Source organism: Macaca mulatta, chromosome 20, assembly GCF_049350105.2.
Source record: "Macaca mulatta isolate MMU2019108-1 chromosome 20, T2T-MMU8v2.0, whole genome shotgun sequence".
NCBI lineage: Eukaryota > Metazoa > Chordata > Mammalia > Primates > Cercopithecidae > Macaca > Macaca mulatta.
In genome coordinates, this window is record NC_133425.1 from 62,227,295 (window position 1) to 62,251,466 (window position 24,172).

The 24,172-nt window shown below is 46.1% G+C and overlaps 1 protein-coding gene and 1 long non-coding RNA gene across 8 annotated transcripts in view; one reads left to right on the forward strand and one right to left on the reverse strand.

Annotated features, from left to right (window-relative positions):
* Positions 1-292: 292 nt before the first annotated feature.
* Positions 293-20,774, forward strand: LOC144337620 (uncharacterized). 2 transcript variants are annotated; one of them, XR_013410985.1, is made up of 4 exons: positions 293-459; positions 809-874; positions 16,398-16,628; positions 20,265-20,774. It is a non-coding gene; the product is annotated as an uncharacterized LOC144337620 (long non-coding RNA). The 2 variants fall into 2 exon arrangements; XR_013410984.1 differs by having other exon boundaries at positions 293-455.
* Positions 20,200-24,172, reverse strand: part of DYNC1LI2 (dynein cytoplasmic 1 light intermediate chain 2) — a 33,128-nt gene continuing 29,155 nt past the window's right edge. For 5 of the 6 annotated variants that reach the window (XR_013410980.1, XM_077984122.1, XM_077984124.1 and 2 more), the window contains one exon: positions 20,200-23,135. Coding sequence is in view for 5 of the 6 variants with exons in the window: in XM_077984122.1 (XP_077840248.1) it covers positions 23,035-23,135 (101 nt within the window). In the remaining variant the exon portion in view is untranslated. Of the gene's footprint in view, positions 23,220-24,172 lie in introns of all 6 variants that reach the window. The other variant, XM_077984121.1, reaches the window with a different exon arrangement.

The window sequence follows — 24,172 nt, forward strand, 5'->3', positions numbered from 1 at the left end:
GAGGCGGGAGCCGGCGCGCCGGGCCGGGAGGGGCGGAGCCAGGCCCCAGCCTGCCGCTCGGAGGAGCTCCGCTGCTCGGGCGAGGTGGAGGCGGTGGCGGCGCGGGCCTCGGAGCGGGGCGGGGCGCCGACTCCTCAGGGCCCGCCCCGGCCCCGCCCCCACCTGCGCCTCGAGCCGGAGCCGGAGCCGCTGGTTGGCGCTGGCGATCCCGGCACGCGGGGTAATGGGGTTCAGGCAGCGGGGTCCTGGGGCTGAGGAAAGGGTCTAGGTGGACCTGGAGGCCATGGAGTTGCTTTCCCAGGCGCTGCCTCAGGTTCTTCTTTGGGGAAAGTGGGGTCCTCGATGCATAGGGTGGGGAGCTTCCCAGTAAAGACCGAGACGGGTTGCGCCACCCGTGTGCCGGGAACAGTGCGTGGCCAGGGTGGGCCTGACTCGGACTCTTGGGCCGACGAGAGGTGGGTAAGTGCCTGGGCTCCCACGCTGGGCGCCTGCAACAAACCGGTTCCGAGGCCAGGGGCGGAGCAGGGCAGGGTGAGGAGCCGCCCCACTGCAGGTTGTCCCCGCCGGCCTGACCCAGGCGACCGGCACGCTCCTCTCCTCTCAGCTGAAAAGCTTTGCTAGCTCTGTCTAGGCATCAAGTAAGGTTAAACACAGATTTTGCCCCGAAGGGCATTAATTAGGGACCAATTTACAATTAAAGTGTGAAGGCTAATTTTAAGCTAAGTAAAACACTGACTTTCTAAGAAGTGTCGCTTTTATATTGAACCCTTCCACAACCACAAATAACCCAGAGCTTGCCATGTTCTAGGCACCGAGCAAGGCGCTTGAAGAACGTATCGTTGTTATACAGAAGAAGAGACTAAGGCTGCAGACTGTAAGTAGCTTGTCCAAGGTCACACAGTTCATTGGTGGGCAGAGTCCAGGTTCCTACTTTTTTTTAAAAAAAGTGTTTATTATTATCATCATCATTATTTTTGTAGAGATAGGGCCTCACTGTGTTGCCCAGGCTGATCTCGAACTCCCGGGCTCAAGCGATCCTCCTGCCTCAGCCTGCCAAAGTGCTGGGATTACAGGTGTGAGTGACCTTGCCCAGCACTCAACTTTTTCAAAGATGGGAAGGACAGTGACTCTAATACTGTTGTCCTTCTGTATGGGGGCAGGAGAGGAAGCTTGTTTTCAGGACCCCCTCAAATACCAAAATCTGAAGATGCTCTCAAATCCTTTATATAAAATGGTGTAGTATTTACATATAACCTACACACACATCCTCTCGTATACTTTAAATAATTGTCCTACTGTATTTTTGTATCTATATTTGTGTGTGTGTATGTGTTGTTTGGGGGTTTTTTGTGTGTTTATTTTCTGAGACAGAGTCTCGCTTGTCACTCAGGCTGGAGTGCTGTGGTGAGATCTCGGCTCACGGCAACCTCCGCCTCCTGGGTTCAAGCGATTCTCCCACCTCAGCCTCCTGAGCAGCTGGGACCACAGGCATGAGCCACCACATCCAGCTTATTTTTTATTGTTTTTTCCAAATACTTTTTTTTTTTGAGACACAGTCTCATTCTGTCACCTAGTGACATGATCACAGTGCACTGCAACCTCCACCTCCCAGGTTCAAGCAATTCTTCATGCTTCAGCCTCCTGTGTAGCTGGGATTACAGGTACCCACTAACACACCTGGCTAATTTTTGTGATTTCAGTAGAGACGGGGTTTTGCCATGTTGGCCGGGCTGGTCTTGAACTCCTGACCTCAAGTGATCTGCCCACCTTGGCCTCCCAAAGTGCTGTGATTACAGGCATGAGCCACTGCGCCCAGCCTGTTTTTTTCCAAATTTTTTTTTTATCAGCAGTTGGTTGAATCCATAGCTGCAGAACCCACAGATACAGAGGACTGACCCTAAATCAACAAATATTTATTGGGCACTTACTATGGGTTAAGCAATATACTAAGAATTTGGAATAGACAACCAGCCGATGGTGACATTGAGTGGCTGGATGTAGAGTCTTGCCTCTGCTTTCTCCCAAAGTCCCAGTGAAATGACAGTTACAGGGAATTTTTTTGAGGGGGTGGAGGTGGGCATTAAACTGTTGGGATAAAGAATGGGAAAGGAGAACAGGCACTATGGCTCATGCCTGTAATCCTAGCACTTTGGGAGGCTGAGGTGGGAGTTCACTTGAGATCAAGAGTTCAAAACCAGCCTGACATGTTGAAACCTTGTCTCTACTAAAAATACAAAAAAAAAAAAAAAAAAAAAGCCGTGCATGGTGGCGAGCACCTGTAATCCCAGCTACTCGGGAGGTTGAGGCAGGAGAATTGCTTGAATCCGGGAGGCGGAGATTGCAGTGAGCTGAGATCACCCCACTGTACTCCAGCCTGGGCCACAAAAAAAAAAAAAAAAAAAAAAAATAGAATGGGAAAGGAGACAATGGCAACAAAATGTTGGAAGCTGGGAAGCAAATGGGCAAGTGTAACTTAGCAGATCCAAGAAAGCCAAACCCTAAACTGGCAGGGGAAAGGCTGAAATATTATGCAGCGCAGGTTATATCACAGAACAAAAGACTCAGGAATGGGCAGCATCAAGTAAGTGTAGAGTTAGGGGGTGAAGGCAAGCGTAACAAACAAGAAGATCAAGTGAAAGTCTTTTAAAGAAGCAAGTGGATTCCTAGATCCCTTTTCACACCCATCCCCCAAGGCTGGAGCTTTGTTCTCTGGAGAGGGTGAAACAGAAGGCCTCTTAGTTAGAGATCACTAGGCACAGTTCAGGGAAGGAATAGTGTACTAAAAACAGGTGGAATAAGTGAAAGTTTGCTTGCTGAATGAGACCCCCCAGACATCCTTCCCTAGATCATGGTAGCCAAGACCTCACATTCTCTCTGGAAAACATGATTAGCACAAGAAGAAAGACCTAAAGATCCTGACAATGGAAGTACCCCAAAGTGGAGCCCAGCCAGATCACCCAACACTGAATCCCACAGCTGAGACTTCTCACCTACAGGCACAGAGCTTCCAATGAGCTTTTGGGGACCCTACTTTGAAATATAAATGACAACTAATAGTCACCAAACATTTGAGGAAAGCCTATAACATAACAGAGGTCAAAACCAAGAAACATATGTCATTAAAGGTTTACAATGGTATATATATGTGTGTGTGTATATCTACCATTTTATACACATGTATATATCAGTATTCTCAGGTAAACTGAGAAGATACTCTAACCATAAAAAGTTTAGAATAAGGCTGGGCATGGTAGCCCATGCCTGTAATCCCAGCACTTTGGGAAGCCGAGGCGTGTGGATCATTTACAGTCAGGAGTTGGAGACCAGCCTGGCCAACATGATGAAACTCTGTCTCTACTAAAAAAAAAAAAAAAAAAAAATTAGCCCAGAGTGGTGGTGCATGTCTGTAGTCCTAGCTACTCAGGAGGCTGAAGCAGGAGAATCACTTAAGCCCAGGAGGCAGAGGTGGCAGTGAGCCAAGATCGCACCGCTGCACTCCAGCCTGGGTGACAGACAGAGCAAGACTCTGTCTCAAAAAAAGTTTAGAATAAGGCTGAGTGCGGTGGCTCACGCCTGTAATCCCAGCGTTTTGGGAGGGTGAGATGGGCAGATGGCTTGAGCCCAGGAGTTCGAGACCAGCCTGAGCAACACAGCAAGACCCCATCTCTACAAAATTAAAAAAAAAAAAAAAAGTTTAGAATAAGATGTTACCAAAAAGGAATATTCAGAGAAAAAAAAAACCTCTTAGACAAGCACATGAAAATATGCTCAATGTTATTAGTTGAAGGAAATTAGGGAAATGCAAATCAAAACCACTTCATAACTACTAGGATGGCTATAATAAGAACAACAGGAAATTACAAGTGTTGGTGAGGATGTGGAGAAACTGGAACCCTTATACATTGCTGGTAAGAATGTAAATGGTGTAACTGCTGGGTTCAAAGTTTGGCAGTTCTTCAAACAGTTACATAGAATTACTATATGACCCAGTAATTCCACTCCTGCATATATACCCAAAAGAACTGATAATAGGTGGCCAGGCATAGTGGTTCACGCCTGTTATCCCAGCACTTTGGGAGGTCAAGACAGGTAGATTGCTTAAGTCCAGGAATTCAAGACCAGCCTGGGCAATATGGCAAGACCCCATCTCTACAAAAAATACAAAAAACTAGCCGGGTGTGGTGGCACATGCCTGTAGTTCCAGCTGCTTGGGAGGCTCAGGTGGGAGGATTGCTTGAACCTGGGAGAGGAAGGTTGCAGTGAGCTGAGATTGTACCGCTGCACTCCAGCCTGGGCGACAGAGTGATACCCTTTCTCAAAAATAAAAAAGAAAGAAAATAAAATAAAGAAAAAAATTAATAATAGGTGCTGAAACAAAAACTTGTACAAAACATGCAAGGCTCCATGATGCATGCCTGTAGTCCTAGCTACTCAGAAGCCTGAGGCAGGAAGAACACTTGAGCCCAGGAATTCAAGGCTGTAGTTTGCTATGATTGCACCTGTGCGTACTACAAACTCCAGCCTGGCAACACAGCAAGACACCATCTAAACAAACAAAACCTTATTTTTATGCTCTTATTTAAAAAGAAACACAAAAATAAACCTTCTTCATGAATGTTCATAGCAGCACTATTCACAGTAGCCGAAAAGCAGGCACAAGCCAAGTGTCCTCCATTACCCCATGAAACAGGAGTTCGAGACCAGCCTGGCCAACATGGTGAAAACCCATCTCTACTAAAAATACAAAAATTAGCTGGGCATGGTGGCATGCGCCTGTAATCCCAGCTACTCGGGAGGCTGAGGCAGAAGTGCTTGAACCTGGGAGGCAGAGGTTGCAGTAAGCCAAGATCATGCCACGGCACTGCAGCCTAGGTAACAGAGTAAGACTCTGTCTCCAGAAAAAAAAGAAAAGAAAAAAAGAATGTTTGAGGGCCAGGTGCGTTACTCATGCCTGTAATCTCAGCACTTTAGGAGGCCAACATGGGTAGATCACCTGAGTCAGGAGTTTGAGACCAGCCTGGCCAATGTGGCCAAACCCCATCTCTACTAAAAATACAAAAATTAGCTGGGCGTGGCAGTATGCGCCTGTATCCCAGCTACTCAGGAGGCTGAGACAGGAGAATTGCTTGAACCTGGGAGGCGGAGGTTGCAGTGAGCTGAGATCGTGCTAGCCTGGGTGACAGAGCGAGACTCCATCTCAAAAAGAAAAAAGTGTTTGAGGCCCAGTGTGGTGCCTCACGCCTGTAATCCCAACATTTTGGGAGAAGCCAAGAAGGTGGACGAATCACTTGAACTCAGGAGTTAGAACAGCCTGGGCAACATGGTGAGACCCTGTCTCTACAAAAAAATGAGTCGTGTATAGTGGCACACCCCTGTCGTCTCAGCTACTTGGGAGGCTGAGGTAGGAGAATCACCTGAGCTCCAGAAGTCAAGATTGCAGTGAGCTATGATCATACCACTGCACTTCAACCTGGCCAACACAGTGAGACCCTGTCTCAAAAAAAAAAAAAAAAGATTTTTAAAAAAACAAACTTGGCATTTGGTAGGATGGATAGTCCCTGCCAGTGGGGACAGAGCAACAGAGCAATATTCTGTCTCAAAAAATAAATAAAAATTTTTAAAAATAAAGGTGTCAGTATAAGTCTTCATGTCTGAAGGATTAGACTCAAAGATGTAAAAATAAAAACCCATTGTTTTGTGTTTGAAAGAAGCTGATGTCCCTGTCCCTCTCCTTGGTGGCAGGGCCCTGACCAGACTCCTTCAGCAATGTTCCCACATGCCTGGAGGGAGGGGCCAGAGCCTGGGCGAGTTCCAGGGAGGAGTGGTTCAGGGGCGAGAGTTAACTGCTGCTTCTGAAGGAACTCGTCCCTTCAGCCGGAAAAATGCTCTCTGAGTCTCTAAAAATAGTGCTCGTTGGGATTTTCCAGTTTGACATTCCTTTGGTTACAATGACCAAAGACAATCCAAGCCAGTCCACCCTGGGCCCCTAACCAGAGCCTCCGGGGAATCCCAGCTTCTGTGGGACCCCAGTTTGTGGTTCCTGCTGCTTCCAAAATGTAATGATTTGGGGAGGATTCACCTGCTCAGCAGCCGCCTCGCTTCTCCCTGGCTGCCCTCCACCTTCTCTCTCCATGGCAGAGGAAGGGGCATGGGTTTCTGGGGAAGAAGGCTGAGTGTGTGGCCACAAGGAAATGTGGGACCTGCCTTCACTTACCCTCCAGGACTGGTGTCCATGCTGGGCCTGGCTCAACTAGCCATGTGAACCCCAGGGAGATGCTGAGGTAACGAGGAGGCAACAGACACCTCGTCAGGCATTTGCGGCTGCCCCACCCTCTGGGGCCAGGCACTGGGCCATATCCTGGGCCTTCACGGCTCTCATAGAAGAACTGCGGTGGGAGGGAGTTGTAAACCAAAAGTATCTGAGACAAGTCTCAATCAATTCAGAAGTTTATTTTGCCAAGGTTGAGGATCCACCCAGGAGACAGGTCTGTGCCTTTCTCTGAAGATGATTTTGAGGACTTCATTATTTAATAATTTTTTGAGACAGACTCTCACTGTCGCCGAGGCTGGAGGGCAATGGTGCCACCTCGGCTTACTGTAACCTCCGCCTCCTGGGTTCAAGTGATTCTGCTGCCTCAGCCTCTCGAGTAGCTGGGATTACAGGCGCCTGCCACTGGCCAACAAGGTGAAACCCCATCTCTACTAAAAATACAAAAATTAGCCAGGTGTGGTGGTGTGCACCTTTAATCCCAGCCACTCAGGAGGCTGAGGCAGGAGAATCGCTTGAACCTGGAAGGCAGAGATTGCAGTGAGCCAAGATGCAGATCGCGCCACTGAACTCCAGCCTGGGCGACAGAGTGAGACTCCGTCTCAAAAAAAAAACAAAAAAACAAAAAAAAAAGCCCGGGGTTCAGAAAGAGGTGAGTGGTCTGGGTTCTTTCACAAATATGGGCAGGGTCTAGAAGGTATGTGAAGGGCAGGGGCAGGGACAGAGGGACAGGAAGGTTGGGAACTGATTATGAAGATGCCTACAGTCCAGAGAGTCATGAGAGCTGCATTTTGCTCCTTAAGCAGGCGACTGACATGATCAGATTTGAACAAAACAAAAAGCACTGATGAATAATTCAAAGCCTTATCTCCTGATGTCAAATGGGTAGTAGAGACACTGTTGCCGTGAATAATGTATAGAGCCCTTTTAAGGGGAAAAAGGTCTCAGGGACCCCAAGAGAACATCTGCGGGCATCCAGGGCTCCCCAGACCCTTTTGGGGAAACCCTGGAGCAGCCAGAATTGCCCCAAGAGTTCAAGCAGCCAGATTCACGAGCCCCTGAGCAAAGCCTCGAAGGTCGGACTGGCCTCAGTGAGCTATCAGAGTGGGCAGGAAAGCACAATGGGAGGACACAGCAAGGACAAAGGACAGGAGGCTGGGAGGCTGGGGGAGGAGAAGTGAAAGGGTGGCTGGAAAAACACTTTTATTTTATTTTTATTTTTTAATTTTTGAGATGGAGTCCCACTCTATTGCCCTGGAGTGGCGCGATCTTGGCTCACTGCAACCTCAGCCTCCCTGGTTCAAGTGATTCTCCTGCCCAGCCTCTCGAGTAGCTGGGATTACAGTTGCCTGCCACCATGCTTGGCTAATTTTTGTATTTTTAGTAGAGATGGGGTTTCGCCATGTTGGCCAGGCTGGTCTCGAACTCCTGACCTCAAGTGATCTGTCTGCCTTGGCCTCCCAAAGTGCTGGGATTACAGGCGTGAGCCACTGCACTCAGCCAGGAACACACTTCGTAAAGTAGTGAGGTTGGAGAGGTGTTAGGGGCCACTGTGAAAGGCCTGAATATCATACCACTTTGACTCTTAGCATGCACACATGGGCCAGTTAATTAATTAAATGTATTTATTTGAAAACAATCTCAAAATTACAAAAACAAACAAACAAAAATGGTAAGTACAGTATAAAGAATGCTTTTCCCTGAATCATTTGAGAGTACATTACCAACCGAACACCCCATCACCCTCAAATACTTGAGAGTATTTTCTACCAAGGACATTCTCTGCTTTTACCAGAATATGCATCAAAATCAGGAAATTAATCTTTTTTATTTTATTTATTTTATTAGAGACCGAGTCTTGCTGTCACCCGGGCTGGAGTGCAGTGGCGTGATCTCAGCTCACTGCAACATCTGTCTCCTGAATTCAAGCAATTCTCATGCCTCAGCCTCCCGGGTAGCTGGGACTACTGGCGCGCAGCTCCATGCCCAACTAATTTTTGTATTTTTAGTAGAGACGAGGTTTCACCATGTTGGCCAGCCTCATCTCAAACTCCTGATCTCAACTGATCCGCCTGCCTTGGCCTCCCAAAGTGGGATTACAGGCATGAGCCACCACACCTGGCCAGGAAATTATTCTTGATACATTCCCACCATCTAACCCTCACATTCCAATCAAGTTTTGCCAAATGTCCCTATAATGTCTCTGTAGCAAAATGAAGCCATTAAGGATCATGTGTTGCTCTTCTTGTTGTCATGTTGCCAGTTTCCTTCAGACTAGAACAGTTCCTCAGACCCTCCTTGTCTTTTATGACCTTAACACCTTCAAAGATGTAATGCACCAAGTTATTTTGTACCATGTCCCTCAATCTGGGTTTGTCTGATGTTTCTTTGTGATTAGATCCTGGTTATACATTTTTGGCAGAAATCCCCCAGCAGTGACATTGTGTTCTCTGCGCAGCCTATCAGGAGGCATGCGACTGCTATGCATCCCATTATTAATGATGTTCACTTCCATCAGGTGATTGAGCTTGTGGCCGCCAGGTTTCTCCACTGTAACACGCTGTTTCCCCCTTGTAATGAATAAATCTGACACTTTGTGCATCAAAATAAATACTGATAGTAATGGATTATAACCCATTGAATAAATCATGTAAATTTGAAGTTTTGATGAGGAATGGAATGCTGTTTCACACTGAACTTTCAATTTACTAATTTATTTATATAGCCTCATGACTTCCTATTTTATTCAATAAGTTATAATCCATTATGATCATTTTTTTTCCTTTTTTTGATGTTCAAATTGTCCCTGGCCAGTGGCCTTCTCTCAGTCTCTCTCTAAGAGACAGGGTCTTGGCCAGGCGTAGTGGCTTACGTCTGTAATCCTAACACTTTGGGAGGCCAACGTGGGCGAATCACTTGAGGTCAGGAGTTCGAAACCAGTCTGGCCAACATGGTGAAACCCTGTCTCTACTAAAAATAAATTTTAAAAAAATTAGCCAGACATGGTGGCAGGTGCCTGTAATCCCAGCTACTCAGGAGGCTGAGGCAGGAGAATCACTTGAACCCAGGAGGCGGAGGTTGCAGTGAGCCGATATTGCACTACTGAACTCCAGCCTGGGCAACAGAGTGAGACTCTGTCTCAAAAATAAATAAATAATAATAATTGGCCAGGCGCAGTGGCTCATGCCTGTAATCCCAGTACATTGGGAGGCCGAGGTGGGCAGATCACCTGAGGTCAGGAGTTCCAGACCAGCCTGGCTAACACGGTGAAACTCCATCTACTAAAAACACAAAACTACAAAAATTAGCTGGGTGTGGTGGCAGCCACCTGTAATCCCAGCTACTTGGGAAGCTGAGCCAGCAGAATCACTTGAACCTGGGAGGCAAAGGTTGTAGTGAGCCAAGATCACACCATTGCACTCCAGCCTGGGTGACAAGAGCAAAACTCCATCTCAAAAATAAAATAAAATAAATAACACCCACATAGTGAAACCCCATCTCTACTAAAAATACAAAAAATTAGCCGGGTGTGGTGGTGGTGGGTGCCTGTAATCCTAGCTACTCAGGAGGCTGAAACAGGAGAATCACTTGAACCTGGGATGCGGAGGTTGTAGCAAGCCGAGATTGTGTCACTGCACACCAGCTGGGGTGACAGTGGGAGACTCCGTCTCAAAAAAAAAAATTAAATTAAATTAAAATTGAAAAAAGAGACACATCTTGCTGTTGCCCAGGTTGGAGTGCAGTGGCTACTCAAAGGCACCATCATAGCTCACTGCAGCCTCAAAACTCCTGGTCTCAAGAAATCCTCCCACGTCAGCCTCCTGAGTATCCGAGTTGACAGGCATGCACTACCATGCCCAGCTCCTTTAAATTTTTTTTCATGCCTTTATGCATACAGCTCCTGTCTTTTGACACATATCTATGGTTCTTTGAGCCCTTTCTTACTTTCTGGCACAGATGTTCCAGGCTCATCTTACACTTTTCCTGTCTCAGCCCTGGAATCAGCCATTTCCCCAAGAAACCCCAGGTTTTTTATTATCATCATTTGTTTTCCTTGCTTCCTCATCCTCTGCCTCTCAGCCCCTATTATTTATTTATTTTGAGACTGAGTCTCGCTCTGTCGCCCAGGCTGGAGTGCAGTGGCGTGATCTTGGTTTACAACCTCCGCCTCCCGGGTTCAAGGGATTCTCCCGCCTCAGCCTCCCAAGTAGCTGGGACTACAGGGTGTGCCACTACACCTGGCTACTTTTTGCATTTTTAGTAGAGACCGGGTTTCGCCATGCTGGCCAGGCTGGTTTCGAACCCCTGACCTTGTGATCTACCCATCTCGGCCTCCCAAAGTGCTGGGATTACAGGTGTGAGCCACCACACCCGGCCCCATTTATTTTTAAGACAGAGTCTTGCATTGTGGCCCAGGCTGGAGTACAGTGGCGCAATCTCAGTTCACTGCAACCTCCACCTCCCAGGTTTAAGCGATTCTCCTGCCTCAATTTCCTGAGCATCTAGGATTATAGGTGCACACCACCACACCCAGCTAATTTTTGTATTTTTGGTAGAGACAGGGTTTCACGATGTTGGCCAGGCTAGTCTTGAACTCCCGACCTCAGGTGCTCGACCTGCCTTGGCCTACCAAAGTGTTGGGATTACAGGTGTGAGCTACAGCGCCCAGCTTATTTATTGATTTACTTATTGAGATGGAGTCTCGCATCGCTTCTTGGCCTTTTGGCTAAGATCAAGTGAGATGGAGTCTCGCTCTGTTGCCCAGGCTGGAGTGCAGTGGCACAATCTTGGCTCACTGCAACCTCTACCTTCTGGGGTTTAAGCAGTTCTCCTGCCTCAGCCTCCCAAGAAGCTGAGACTACAGGTGTGCGCCACCCTGCTGGCTAATTTTTGTATTTTTAGTAGAGACAGGGTTTTGCCATATTGGCCAGGCTGGTCTCAAACTTCTGGCTTCAAGTGATCTGCCCACCTCGGCCTCCTGAAGTGCTTGGATCACAGACATAAGCCATCACACCTGGCCCCCGATTTATTTTATGAGAGAATGGTATTTAGAAACCAAGATCATGGCATAAGGTGTGCTCATTGCTATTGGGCTGTTGCTGCTCCCAGGCCCTCTCAGGGCAAAAAGCTAAGGGATACATGTGTGCAAACACATACACATATGTGCACACCTCTACATCTACAGGGTCTCACTCCGTCACCCAGGCTGGAGTGCAGTGACCCAGTCATGGCTTACCACAGCCTTGGCTTCCCAGGCTCCAGCAATACCCCAGCCTCAGCCTCAAGACTAGCTGGGATTACAGGTGCATGCCACCACACCTGGCTTATTTTTACATTTTTTGTAGAGATGGGGTTTCACTATGTTGTCCAGGTTGGTCTTGAACTCCTAGGCTCAAGCAATGCGCCCACCCTGGCCTCCCAAAATGCTGGGTTTTGCAAGCGTGAGCCACTGAACCTGGCCTTTTGAAAATTTGTATGCATGAGTGTATTGAAGACCACGGGCTGGGCATGGTGGCTCACACCTGTAATCCTAACACTTTGGGAAGCCAAGGAGGCAGGATTGCGTGAGCCTGGGAGTTCAAGACCAGTCTGAACAACATGGCAAAAACCCATCTCTACAAAAAGACACAAAAATTAGCTGGGTGTGGTGGTGCACACCTGTAGTCCTGGCTACTCAGAAGGTTGAGGTGGAAGGACTGCTTGAGCCTGGGAGGCAGAGGTTGTGGTGAGCTGTGATCATGCCACTACACTCCAGCCTGGGCAACAGAGGGAGACCCTGCCTCAAAAAAAAAAAAAAAAAAAAAAAGACACCCAAACCATGCGTTCACACTGATGCCTCCAACTCCAATATAACGCCATATACATTTAACTTATTTGACCAATGCCTGTATGCAGCCCCTCTTCCATCACCTCCATCCGTGCACAGATGCCCTCCTTACCACATGACCCTGCCCTAGGCCACCCCACTCAGACACCCCATGCCTGCTCTACTCTTTGTAGACACCCTCTCCTCTCCACTAGGGGAGGCTACCCATGGGTTTGCTGTCAGTCAGTCAGTCTCTGACTCTCTGCACCCCTGCCCCATCCCCAAATAAGTATACCCTCTCCACCCTGCTTGAGTTAATACTCTATGCCAGGCCATTCATCCATTCCTACTCATGGGGACAGACACTCTCCACCCTGCTCAGGTTCCAAACCCTCCTTTGGGTCTCCACAATTCCCCACTCCACCCCCAGGCAGACACCTGCCATGCTCTGCCCACCTAAAGGCTTGAGGGCTTAATTTTTGGGGGAGAAGAGGTTGACAAAGATTTTGGTTTTTATTTTGAGCAGAGAAAAGCTGACTGTGGCATTCAAGACATCAGTTAACTTGTCTGTTGTTCCCAGAATACCAGCCCGGTAGGGGGAGGGCCTACCTTGTTCACCTCCCGTCACTTGCATTTTGAGTGTCACCAACCCATGCCCACAGTTCCCTGTGGCATGGGAAGATGGCTATGGTTACTAAGCAGAAGCAGGGAGGAGGCACCAAGAGGCCACATACCTCAAACATGTGTTTGGATGCCCACACATGCAGATGGCAGAAAGCTGCCTTGCCCAAGAAATCAGGCAGTTGCCAGGTGATGGAATTTATGGTGTGCTGAAAGCTTGTCTGCCCTAAAATAGCTCTCTTGCTCAGTCTCAACTAGCAATTTATTTCTTCAGATTTAAGACCTGGTGTTTAGCACTGCCTGGGCTACCAGCTGACTAGCTAGGGAAAGGTATGCAGACTGGGTAGAGGAAGGCCGCAAGACAGCAGCAATACTTCATTTCTTATTCCCAACTCTGTTCCTGACTTTGTGTAACCTTGGCAAATAATTTCTAAGGCCTTTTCTTTTCTTTTTTTTTTTGAGATGGAGTTTTTGCTCTTTTCACCCAGGCTGGAGTGCAATGGTGCAATCTCGGCTCACTGCAACCTCTGCCTCCCGGGTTCAAGTGATTCTCCTGCCTCAGCCTCCCGAGGAGCTGGGATAACAGGCGCCTGCCACCACACCCAGCTAATTTTTGTATTTTAGTAGACAGAAGTTCACCACATTGGCCAGGCTAGTCTTGAATTCCTGACCTCAGGTGATCCACCTGCCTTGGCCTCCCAAAGTGCTGGGATTACAGGCATGAGCCACTGTGCCCGGCCCTTTTTTTTTTTTTTTTGAGTCAAGGTCTCACTGTCACCCAGGCTGGAGTGCAGTGGCTCACTGCAGCCTTGGCCTGGGCTCAAGCAATTCTCAGCACCTCAGCCTCCAGGGTAGCTGGGACCACAGGCATGTGCCACCATGCTTGACTCATTATTTATTTATATTTTTTTGTAGAGACAGAGTCTTACTGTGCTGCCCAGGCTGGTCTCAAACTCCTGGGCCCAAGTCATCCTCCAGCCTCAGCCTCTCAAAGTGCTGGTATTATAGGCATAAGCAACATGCCTGGTCTCTAAAGCCTTTTCAAGAACTGAGGCCTGTCACACAATTTATTCAGGGCTGGTTGTTTGGGGACACTGTCTGCAAGCCAGGCACTATGCTAGGCACATATCCAGCATCCCTATGAGGGAGGTGAGAATCTGCTCACTGGATGCTGAGATTCACAGAGGTTAGCTGACTTCTCCATGACTACACAACTGTGAAGTTCTGGGGCCACGACTCAAACCCAAGTCGACCTGAAACAAGTTCCCAGCTGAGACAGCCCAGGTGTTGGGCCTGGGGCTATAGGTTACAGGTTTTCTTTTATGTCAGAGCAGTTCTGATTCGGCTCAATGCCAGAAATATTTACGGTTCCAAGTGTAAGGACAGCCATCTGGCAGAGTGGCCGGTTTGAAGCTGTTCTTGGTGATGATTCCCAAGAGGACTCAGCACCAGCAGCAGGCGATGTTTGCTGAACTCCTCTTTGTGACTAGGACTGTACTATCTATCCATGGGCATCAGGGAGAAACCCGCTCCTAGGGAGCAAAAACTCCCAGCATTGTCCTAGTTATCACAAATTCACCAATTCACCAATTCACAAGTGCTTATTTCCTCTGGGGCAGGGATTGTGAGGGGGAAGAGAAGATGGGGCCGGAGAGGTAAAACAGAGGATGAAAGGTACTATCACCAGAGTCCAAATTCCAAGGCTCATAAAAACATGGACCTTTACCAAGCCTCAAAAACCCAGCATGTGAATGTTCTCAAAGGGCGTTCTGTGGGACCTGGAAGATGCCCACAGTCAAAGATGTGTCAGATCTACCAGTCACCCATAAAACAAATCAAAACCAAAATCTGTCTAATGCAGTGGTTACCAGACTGGGAAAGGGATGGGGGAAGAAAGGATGAGGAAGGCTGGTTGATGAGCATAGTGACAATTAGATAGGAGTAGTAAGTTCTGGTATTCTATCGCATAGTAGGATGACTATGGTTAACAGTAAGGTACTGGGCCAGGCGCAGTGGCTCACGCCTGTAATCCCAATGTTTTGGGAGGCCCAAACAGGTGAATCGCTGGAGTTCAGGAATTTGGGACCACCCTGGACAACATGGTGAACCTCATCTCTACAAAAAATACAAAAATTAGCCAGGCATGGTGACATGCACCTGTAGTCCCAGTTACTTGGGAGGTAAGGTGGAAGGATCACTTGAGCCCAGGTTAAGGCTGTAGTCAGCCACGACTGCACCGCTGCACCCCAGCCTGGGTAGCAGAGCAAGACAGTCTCAACATAAATAAATAAAATAAAATACACCTTCTTGACACCCACATATTTTCTATATACAAAGCTTGAACAGTGACAGTGTTGTTTCCTATATACACCAAAGTTGAATTCCAGGCTAACATTTGTTAGATTTGAATAGGTAAAAAACAGATTCACAAACTGTGCCAAATATTTTAAATATCAAGGGCAGATGTGAACAGGCCACAAGCTGCACCCCCACTCTTTAAAATAAATTATTGCCTTAAAAAGGCACATAAATTGTTGAACTCTTCCCAAAACAAAAACTTAAATGCTTCACATTGGGTTTGCTTTTTCTAGCAGAACTTTAAATAGTTCTTTAAAGATCCTGCTTGGGTGAGATTTGTGGGGAGGCAGGGCAGGGAGGATGGAGGAGCTCGATGATCACTTAGGAACGTCAGTTAATTCAGTTCTACGCAAGAAATAAGTTTGTTACAGAACATTACACATGAAAATATCTTAATATTGTCATTAAATGAATTTTTATATAGGAATGTATTTATTTTTTCTTTTTTTGAGACGAAGTTTCACTCTTGTTGCCCAGGCTGGAGTGCAGTGGCTCGATCTCAGCTCACTGCACCTCCGCCTCCCGGGTTCAAGCGATTCTCCTGCCTCAGACTCCTGAGTAGCTGGGATTACAGGTGCGCGTCACCACGACCGGCTACTTTTTGTATTTTTAGTAGAGACAGAGTTTCACCATGTTGGTCAGGTTGGTCTCCAACTCCTGACGACCTTGTGATCCTCCCACTTCGGCCTCCCAAAGTGCTGGGATTACAGACATGAGCCACCACAACTAGCCAATATTTTGTATTTTTAGTAGAGATGGGGTTTCATCATGTTGGCGAAGCTGGTCTTGAACTCTTGACCTCAGGCGATCCACCCCCATTGGCCTCCCAAAGTGCTAGGATTACAGGCATGAGCCACCATGACCGGCCAGGAAGTTTTTTTTTTTTTTTTTTTTTTTTGGTGACACAGAGTCCCACTCCATAACTCAGGCTGGAGTGCAGTGGCACAATCTCGGCTCACTACAACCTCCACCTCCTGGGCTCAAGTGATTCTCCTGCCTCAGCCTCCCCAGTAGCTGGGATTATAGGCACCCACCACCACGCCCAGGTAATTTTTGTGTTTTTAGTAGAGACAGGGTTTTACCATGTTGGCCAGGCTGGACCTGAACTCCTGACCTCAGGTGATCCACCCACCTCGGCCTCCCAAAGTGCTGGGATTACAGGCGTAAGCCACTGCGCCAGCCAAATTTTCACATAGTAATTTCGTAACAAGGTTAGAAACATTTGAAAAGCTAGGCTTGTCCCATCTGAAATACTGCCCAAGGTTGGGGAAAGGACTTCTTGACCCACAAAGAATCCACCCCCAATTCCTGGCCTCAAACCCCTGCTGTCTCCTCTCCTTTCAGGCTGAGAGTCCCTCAGCGTCAAGCCCAGGGAGACACTTCTGTGAGCCAGCAGGGTGTGCTGTTCATCTCCAGTGGGAGTTTCAGCTGCTTCCTTCCTTGGGCCCTCACCACCACTGCTACTGACCTGTCACTTCTGCCTCCTGGTCAGAACATACCATCTCTCCCTTGTCAATCACAGACAGCATGAAGACAGCACTTGGCATCCTTTCAGCTATCTGCAAGCCTTGCAGGGTAAGGAGTACAATACTAAGTATCTCAGAACCCAGGACTCTGTTGTGGCATCCTGTAGGAGCTGCACCAGGGACCACCACAGTGAACGATCACAGGATATCCATGCCTCTACGCTCTGTTCTCTTTAGAGATGATATTTATACTACAAACTGAAATGCCACAACCAAAAAGGGTAGGAGCCAAGAATGAGGTTGCTGGATCAGTGTTAGAGATGACATCCTAGAGATGTTTTCAGGGTCGTCAATCACACCAAAGACCTACCACATGCCAGGCACATGTGTACCTCCTCTAATGTCCACAATGACTAGGAAGAAATTTTATCCCTACTTTACAAAGATGGGAAAAGGAGGCCTAAGAGGGGTGAAGCTCCCCAGTTTGGGTTGTTTTCCTATTTTGCTTCTTGATCAATTTCTCATCCATTTGAACTGCACTTGCTTGATTCAAAAGTCACCACAGAATGAACTAGGACTGGAATCCATTAGTGCCCATGCCCTCCCCAACACTCCAAATGCCTCCCTCCACAGGTTGCTCCCAAGCCAGAGGTGGCAGAAGAGAATTCCAGAGAGGTTAGTGGTGTGTGTGAGGGCCCCTAAGGCAGGTCTACAGGCAGGCCAGCCTGCCAGCCTCACAGGCACACCTAGGAACATTTGCACTGGTGAAAGTCTGTCTCAGGGCCTGCCAAGGGCACCTGCCGCAGGCAACACCTAAAGCTCTTCATACCTTAAGAGAAAGTAAATTCCAAGATATGAGTGGAAGACATCTCAACTTGCATTTCCCAGCAAGATACCTGCGACTGCAGTCCCTTCTCCCTTTGTAGAGGATATTGGGTACTTTCTCTCTCTGCCATTCTCTCCACCTAGCAAGAGTGACTCTTCCATTCATTACCACAAGAGGAAAAGTTTGAATAGCAGCACACAGCTGCTTATGACCACAGATGAAAACACTCTCGATTGATACATTTTCCCCATCTGCTTTATTATTTTTTTGAGATACAGTCTCACTCTGTCACCCAGGCTGGAGTGCAGTGGCACGATCTCGGCTCGCTGCAACCTCTGCCTCCCAGGATCAAGTGATTCTCCTGTCTCAGCCTCCCGAGTAACTGGGACTACAGGCATGGCTACCATGCCTGGCTAATTTTTGTATTTTTAGTAGAGACGGGGTTTCACCATGTTGGCCAGGCTGGTCTCGAACTCCTGACCTTGTGATCCGCCCACTTCAGCTTCCCAAAGTGCTGGGATTACAGATGTGAGCCACCACGCATGGGTCCCCAATTGCTTTAAATGAGCACAGAGTATCAGCATACCACCATGATTAGTTCAAACTCAGAACTAATCAGAAGCTAGACTGCCTGCGTTCAAATTCTGAGACCTTAGCAGCTACTTACTTATCCATGTCTTAATTTCCTCATCTGGAAACTAAGACGGATATCAGCAGAGTTGTTGTGAAGTTTAAATCAGTTTGTATAAACCACCTAGAAGAGTGACTGGTGGCTGGGTGCCATAGTTCACACCTGTAATCCTAGCACTCTGGGAGGCTGAGGCGGGCGGATCACCTGAGGTCAGGAGTTCGAGACCAGTCTGGCCAATATAGTGAAACCCTGTCTCTACTAAAAATACAAAAATTAGCCGGGCGTAGTGGTGCACGCCTTTAGTCCCAGCTACTTGGGAGGCTGAGGCGGGAGAATCACTTGAACCCAGGAGGTGGAGGTTGCAGTGAGCCAAGATTGTGCCACTGCACTCCAGCCTGGGCGACAGAGCGAGACTCCGTCTCAAAAAAAAATAAAAAATAAAATTAAATTAAATTAAATTAAAATTAAAATAGAAGAGTGACTGGTATACAGCAATCTCCAATGTAAGCATTTGCTATTACAATGTTAATGCCCATATCATCAAATAAAATAATCCCCAACACATTTATTCACCAAACTTCCTAACTTAAGACAAAATATAACAATGAATTAATAATCTGTACAAGTGCTGACAGGCAGGCAGATTGGTGTGACCTCTATGGAAGGGATTTTGATATCTAACAACCACAGATGCGCATTTACCTTTTGAGTAGGTAGGTCCACTGCTAGGAATTTACCCTGAAGCCACATCTCCAAAATAAAACACAAGATATGCAGAAGGTTACTCATTGCAGCATTAGATGTAATAATACAAGACTGCAAACATCCTAAATGCCCATCTACAAGAGACCGGATGAATAAACAAGGTACATTACACAATTGAATACGATGTAGCCATAAACAAGAATAAACATCTCCAAGAACTAATATAAACCAATTTACAGGCAATGTTAAGTGAAAAAGTAGATATGGTGTGTCCACCAAAAGGCCTACAAGTAGTAACACTCAGTAAAATTAAGTATGCCTATCGTCCAGATCTTGGTTTCCAAAAACCAATCTCCTACTAAAAGAAACCAGGGCTCTAAGCCGGGCATGGTGGCTCACACCGGTAATCCCAGCACTTGGGGAGGCTGAGGGCGGATCACCTGAGGTCGGAGTTTGAGACCAGCCTGGCCAACATGGTGAAACCCGTCTCTACTAAAAATATAAAACTTAGCCAGGCGTTGTGGCGCATACCTGTAATCCTGGCTACTCGGGAGGCTGAAGCAGGAGAATCACTTGAATTCGGGAGGTGGAGGTTACAGTGAGCTGAGATTGTGCCATTGCACTCCAGCCTGGGCAACAGAGCGAGACTCTGTCTCAAAAAAAAAAGAAAAAGAAAAAAAAGAAACCAGGAACCAGGACTCCTTGGAAAAATGGCTGATTCCAGGACAAAGTCAGGGAAAATGCAAGGTGAGCCTGGAACACCTTTTTGTGCCAGAAAGTAAGAAAATGCTCAGAGATGAAGGGGAGCATATCAAAAGGACTGAGTTATATCTGTTAAGAGTGTAGTATCCAGAATAGATAAAGAACTCTTACAACCCAATGATAAAAAGTCAAATAGGCTGGGTGCAGTGGCTCATGTCTGTAATCCCAGCACTTTGGGAGGAAGATAATACTTGAGTCTGGGAGGTCAAGGCTACAATAAGCTGTAACCAAGCCACTGCACTCCAGCCTGGGCCACAAAGCAAGACCCTGTCTCAAAAACAAACACAAAAAACACAAAAGGCAAATAACCTAATTTAAAAATGACCAAAGAATCTGAACAGACATTTCTCCAAAGATACACAAATGGCCAATACACACATCAAAAGATGCTCCTTAACACTGTTAGTCACTGAGATACCTACCACCTTTATACTCACGAGGATGGTTGTAATTTTTAAAAACCAAAAAAACCAGCCTGGGTTTGGTGGCTCACACCTGTAACTCCAGCACTTTGGGAGGTCAAGGCGGGAGAACCATTGGAGGCCAGGAGTTCAAGACCAGCCTTGACAACCCCCACCTCTAAAAAATAGGATAAAATAAATATGGCTTTACAATATTATTCTTTTCAGAATTTCTGACAATTTCAAGTGAGACAGGTAAACATTTTTAGTTACGTGATCAGATACCCCATATGATTAGCAGACAATTCAATGTATCTCCAGTGGGATGATTTACCATAAAGAAAGCCACCAAAAATTGTAAGCAGTCTGGATTCGTGTTTATTGAAGCCAGTAATTAGAGACATCTTCTTTTTTTCCCAGGACTAGAAAGCAAGGTTCCACATGACTGCATACTGCACCCGGACAGAGCCACACCCCTGGACTAAGGCTGGTGGGGGATAATCTGCAGTCTTAATTTTAAGTTAGAAACACCAATAAATTTAGTATACAGACAACAGTGAACTTTCACTTACAGCATTAACATTGTTAAGGTCATGATGTACAGAGCAGTCACTTTCAACTTTGTTAAATTAATAAAACACGACAATGTCTTCAGTTTACCGATTTTAAAATGCCAATCAAAAAAAGTGCAAACAAAATAACAATCTAGCAGCATATCTATTGCATTTTTAGGAAAGACCAATTCCTGGCCGTTATCTCAGCCACGTATTCAAAGTTGGGCTTTTCTTTGATTTTTTTTTTTTATTTTAAAGACAAACAGCAGATGTAACCATTATAATGTGCATAAATAGTCATAACAGTCATAAAATTGTCTTTAACAGTCTACCATACAAGTGTACTCTGCAAATAAAATGAATTTTACTTTAAAAACTAAAGGCTGTTTATTATTTGGCCTTTGGTTCCAATGCTTGAAAACCCCAAAATAACAAAACTCATCTCCCTTCCTCCCACCTCCCAAAAAGAACCCTGCAGCTCCCCAAAGTTGGTAGACTTTGGCAACCACTGAGCACATGACACTACGTATCAGCTTCTTCTGATACTAGGAGCATCTACTTGTCACGTGTAAATAAAAGTGGTCTCCAAGAAACCTTCCTTCACAAGACATGTCTTAGCATTTCATCAGTTGTAGTATATTTTATATTGACACAAAAAGTGCTTATCAGTTCAAATGATAGAAAAAAAAAGACATATTAAAATTTTGCATTAAGATTTAAAATTATACCATATCCCTCTTCGGCATGTGCCTTTCCAGGAATTCTTGTTTCTGAGGTCACTCATTTTACTCCCAGGGACTAAGCGACCCCACCTTTAGTGCGGCCACAAGCTGTTTGGCATCTATTGGTCACTATACCACAATTATCATTCTACAGTCAGTTTACTGTCATTACTTAGACAACCTGGTAATCGGAAGCCACAATACATTTGTTTTTTTAAAAAACTGAATTAAAAAAGGAAAAAAATGGTATATTTCAACAATAAAACTGGCACAAGAAACGTTTCTATCTGAAAGGCAAGTTGATACTTAGCTTTCTCTTTAACAGTGTTCAGACCTTTACGCAAGCAATTCAAGAAAGTCTTAAAAGAGTCTTGACACAACATAGGATATTAAGTTATCACCAGTACTACATTAGTGGTCAGTCAAATCTGGTATGTAAAAGTAATGACATTAGGGAAGTTATGCTTAGACACAGTACAACAAACATTCATATAAAAAAAGTAAACTCCACATGATGAACTGTGGTTTTTTCCCTTGGTTTGACAACATTTTATACATGAAATTCATGGTAGTGTTTGCATTTAAATGCTGTCATATATAAAATTAAAAGTGCAATTTCAAATCCACAGAAATCGTTTCCAGAATGGTGGTATGACATGACAATGTGCATGAATTTGCCCTAGGTGGGGAGACACCTGAAACTTTTTTCCATAAGAAAAAAAATGCTACATTTTATGAAAACACATAACAAGAGAAATGTATCATTTCCATTTTCGGTATAAAACATTCACGCTTATCTGTCCATCTGATAGCACTGATCAGACCGGGAAGCTAGGAAAAGACCCTTTTGCATCAGTGGAACTCCTTGAAGCTTTCCACAAATCATAAGGCAGGACTTGGTACGAGCCAATTAACCAGAGTGCAATTACATTAAAAACCTCCCCCAAACTTTCTGTGGCACATTGCATTATGGTAAAACCAGAGGTTGATCATCCATTTTCTGTTAGTTAGGCCAGCCCGTGGTAGTAAAAACAAAAAAATTAATTTAAAAAACAAAGCAGGAGCTATTTAGACAACAAAATTCAAAGTAAACTAATTCTGTAACTGCTCACTTTGAAGACATCCCACAGTGACTGTCTGCCCCACAACACATATCCATGGAGCCCAGCACCTCTCATGAGGACATAGCCTGAGCCAAGCACATGGGTCCCAGGCAGCTGCCATCGTTCCCACCCCTGGGTCAGCTCCACCTGACTCAGGCACCCCCACAATTAGTACATCTTTCATAAGTTAAAGATGCATTCGAAATAAGCCTAATTCCCATTTTGCTTAGTGTTTTGTTTGGAAATGCTTCTAACAATGATTCTTCAACTTCTATTGAATGCACAGTATTTACTGACACTGCTCATCTCCTCCTTCCTCCACCTCCCTCAACATTCAGCTTCCCCACCATCACTTCTCTCATTACTCCTTCTGGTCTTTCTTTCCTGGACTTTCTGCCACTTAATCTGCTTCCCAAGAAGAAGTGAATTTGCTAACATGAAACTGGTCAGACTAACCATCATCTTACCAATGATTTCTTGGTCTCATTTGCTCCACCCTGATAGAAAGCGGGCCCTCCTTCTTTCACTCTACCTTCCCCTCCACAAGAAGCCCAGACGTGCTTGCCTCCCACAAAAGAGCCACATGCCCGAGAGTCCAAGGGTTATCCTTAACAAAGGGTCTGACATGTAACCTTCCTAAATGTGCATTTCATACTCGGACAAGCCAATGAAGTTTTTTTTTTTTTTTTTTAAGTTCATCTCCCCTGCCCCAAAAAACTGATAGCATGTGCCATATCAGAAAAATCCTGGTCTTAGCAGATCAATATACATAGTTATTTGGTCATTCGACATATGCACTTTTTAAGGAGGTTCAGGCTTCATTTTCTGTTGAAGAGTTTGTTACCATAGAGTCTGGCTTTCGAGTCATTCTATCCAGTTCTTCCTGAACATTTGACAACACAGTCTTTTGTCCTGAAAAAAAGCAAAAGAGCAAAGTAATGATGTGAGAAGAGGAAACAATTTTTTTTAAAGGAGCATTTAAAATTATACAGCCTTCTATAATCACTTGATGACAGTAATCTCAGTAAGAATGAGGAAAGCCTTTTTCCACTGCTGTGGAGAGGAGATCCCAACTCAGCACATCTTAATCCCAAAAGTCACAGGCCAGTGCTTCCTCCAACTCCAAGGGGGTGACCTGACTGCTCCCTGGCGGGGGGTGCCTTTGTGCCAAATACAAGAACCTTTCTGAAAACCTTCTCACCACCCAACCCTGACCCCTGTGCGCTCTCACCACCACTTTCCTAGAGGTAGTATCTGAATTTCAGCAATGGTGGAAACTATTTTCTTCGCCCCAGATAGGTGTTTAGGTTTTGTTTACAATTATAACATTCTAGACTGACTCACATGGATAGCCTGAAAACATTGTTTCAATAAGAATATAAGACTATACCCAGATAATTCAATCCTGCATCAAGTCTGTACTTGTGTTTTTCTGCTGTCAGAAACTAACGGGCCTAGAAATAGACACCTATTTCCCAGTAGGGAATACTACCAGCCCAGAGTCTGGGTCACTAGACCAGACTCTGAGTTTCTTAGAATGTGGAAGCCACTGAAGGCCCAGGCTGCCCCAAGGATGGAGTGATTTCCTGAGGGTCTCCTCTGCCCTGAAGACATCAATTAGGGAAACACTGTATAAACATACCTTATAGCCAATGGAAAATGGAAAGCAAAGACCCCTTAAAATGTCCTCCAGCACGCCGGGCGTGGTGGCTCACGCCTGTCATCCCAGCTTGGGAGGCTGAGGCGGGGGGATCACAAGGTCAGAAGTTCAAGACCAGCCTGGCCAATATGGTGAAACCCCATCTCTATTAAAAATAGAAAAAAATTAGCCAGGCATGGTGGTGGGCGCCTGTAACCCCAGCTACCCGGGAGGCTAAGACAGGAGAACTGCTCGAACCCGGGAAGCAGAGGCTGCAGTGAGCCGAGATCATGCCACTGCACTCCAGCCT